The 2,976-nt window shown below is 30.8% G+C and overlaps 1 protein-coding gene across 2 annotated transcripts in view; it reads right to left on the minus strand.

Annotated features, from left to right (window-relative positions):
* The window catches only part of LOC111086057, a 31,427-nt gene that overhangs the window by 5,934 nt on the left and 22,517 nt on the right, over positions 1-2,976 (minus strand). For both annotated transcript variants that reach the window (XM_022387455.1, XM_022387456.1), the window contains exons 10-12: positions 2,185-2,235; positions 360-777; positions 34-71 (exon numbers count right to left, since the gene is read on the minus strand). In XM_022387455.1, coding sequence (XP_022243163.1) covers positions 34-71; positions 360-777; positions 2,185-2,235 — 507 coding nt within the window. The remainder of the gene's footprint in view (positions 1-33; positions 72-359; positions 778-2,184; positions 2,236-2,976) is intronic.

Consider the following 2,976-nt stretch of genomic DNA (forward strand, 5'->3'; position numbering starts at 1 on the left):
CGAATCTGGCTTGCCCATCAGGTCTTTTCCAATCTCAAGCATGAGTTTGAATTCTTCAAAATTAATACCACCTTTAGCAAAGACAAAGAAAGCTTCTATGATGACAACTATTTCCATGTGTATAAATCTTTTGGGTATTACATAATTGTATCCAGCCCCATAGAAAACCAATGAACATTTTAAAATAAACATTCATAGACGATATTATAAATATATAACTACTGTATTATATATATATGATCCCCAACTAAATAATTATTTCATATCAGGAAATACATTATTTGCATCAATATATATATATATATATATATGCAGGTATTTTTACATAATACAAACGTTTACAATAATTCAGACTGTACCTGTTTCTTTAATTTCTCTTTCAATGTGGTCAAGCTTTTCACTGGTGCTATTGAAGGATTTATGCGAGGTAAAAGATTCTGCAGAAACTTGTTGAATATCTGGGTCATTTTCTATAGACACCTGGTCAGAAGCATTATTTGTATTATCTTGTGTAGCAGAATCAGAATGAATTCTCTTTTTCTTCTTTGTCTTGGTTCTTTTTCCTTTGATAACATTTTCTTGATTCATTTCTTCTTTTTTACACATTGTATCTGTTCCTTTCCCAGTCTGTAACGATGAATGGTTTACATCATCTTCGTCATCTTGTTTTGTTTCTGTCTCGGGTGGTTCTTTTCTACTTGAAGACTTCTCTTTCTCCATGGCTTGAGCAGTGAGTTCTTTTTCCTTCTGGAACTTCTTTTCTGCTTTTTTCAACAGCTTTGTGAAAAATAAATGAACGTTCAAATAACAAATATGAGTGGAAAGATTAACGTAAATTACATAAAACTAGTTTTTTTACAGAAAGCCTTTGAAATAAGCTAAATATAAACACCGTTTTACAGAGCTGTTGACAATTGTAACAACGGTTTTGGCACTGGAACAACAAACTAGGAGTAAGTGCAAGTTTCTGAACTGCAAACACTACTACAATTAACAAATCAATTACCTGTTTTTTTCACGCTTTCATCTATTTTAATTATACATGTTATTTTACACGTTGTACGAAGACTAGATATCAGACTCGATAAAAGCTTATTAATGTGCCACAGAATATGAATTGCAGAACAAGGTGATTATTGGAACATCAAAGTTAAAAACTTCAGGCTGATGGAAAGGTTGATAAACGTCACCAATTTGTACGTATTTAAACCTTGGGTCCAGATGATAAATACGATTAAGCAAAAACAAGTACATAATTTCGAGATATTTTCTAGAACCATAGAAAACATAATAATATCACTAGTTATATTTCTGAAAAAAAACTCTCAAAATGACTTTGGTCAATATACATTTTAAACTTAAAATTGTTTCGCAAGAAAAATATAAAAGTAAGTGTTAATAAAAAGAGAGGTACACTTGTGAAATTTGGCATTTATATTTAGCCTAGCATTAATTTCATACGTTTTTATGAGGATGGTGAGAAAGTGTGTGTGTGTTGTTTTTTTTTTGCCATGCTAGTTTAGCGAATAATGTTCCATACTCGGCATCTAATGGCACTTTAACTTGGCATTTATATAATAAAACTTAGAAGGCTTCAAAACTCAAACATCAATACAACTGCTTATACATTTAAAACTTAATCTTTGGACCAATTCAGTTCCTCTAGCAAATTTCAATGAAATTATTTCAGCCAGTTACTCACAACTTGTAACATCAAGACACCTGGAAGATCCATGGACAACTCTGTTTGATATATAAGTATGCAGCTAACAGTTAAGCATTATGTAAAAATAAGTTATTAAAATCATACATAAACATCAAAAGCATTTTAGATATCAAATCAAACTATATATGTTATTTTTTTTCTTCGATAAACATTGTCTGAATTTTGTAAATATTTACTTCATTGGGTCAACTCTGTATAAGTATATCGATTGCATTACAAGGAAAAAAAAATTGTATTAATTGTACTTCATCATGCTAATTTACACAAATTTTGCTCCAGTTCGCACCAACACGATGAAATAAGCACTTAAACTGCACATTGATAATGTACAAGTAAGATACATTATTCTGAAAGTAAATTCTGAAGTAACTGAAAACACTTGAATGTTGATTGGTTTTAAACGTACTAAAATAAACTGTTGAGAAATACGAGTAAAAGAAATAAGACAGGAAACATACTTTTAATCTCCAGGCTCTCTCCTTCTCTTCGGTAGTTTCTGTGTGACGTGACTGTAAGGTCAACATGATTTTTAGTAATGTGGTACAAGAATCATGTTTATACATTAATAAAACTTACTGTATTATTATAAGTCAGGTTAGTGAAATTTTATTACATATAATGTAAAAAAAATAGTGGCATAGTTAAAAGATCTAAACATTTATAAATATAAGTTCAAGATTTGAAAAATATTGCTTAGAATTACTTGATATGTTTTATTTACCAATTATATACAATATGTGCCTAGTTTGTCACACTTTGTTTATTTTCTCTATTGTCGGATTTTCTATATTCCTCTTACGGAATTGTTTTGGCTAGTATGACACATTTTACCTATTAGATAAACTGTTTGGTTGGTATGACACATTTTACCTATTAGATGTACTGTTTGGCTGGTATGACACATTTTACCTATTAGATGTACTGTTTGGCTAACAGTGCATCTAATAGGTAAAATGTGTCATACCAGCCAAACAGTGCATCTAATAGGTAAAATGTGTCATACCAATGCTGTTATGACACATTTTACCTAATAGATGCACTGTTTGGCTGGTATGACACATTTTACCTAATAGATGCACTGTTTGGTTGGTATGACACATTTTACCTATTAGATGCACTGTTTCACTGGTATGACACATTTTACCTATTAGATGCACTGTATGGCTGGTATGACACATTTTACCTATTAGATGCACTGTTTGGCTGGTATGACACATTTTACCTATTAGATGCACTGTATGGCTGGTATG

The sequence above is a fragment of the Limulus polyphemus genome, unplaced genomic scaffold (assembly GCF_000517525.1).
Source record: "Limulus polyphemus unplaced genomic scaffold, Limulus_polyphemus-2.1.2 Scaffold814, whole genome shotgun sequence".
In the NCBI taxonomy this organism is placed as follows: domain Eukaryota; kingdom Metazoa; phylum Arthropoda; class Merostomata; order Xiphosura; family Limulidae; genus Limulus; species Limulus polyphemus.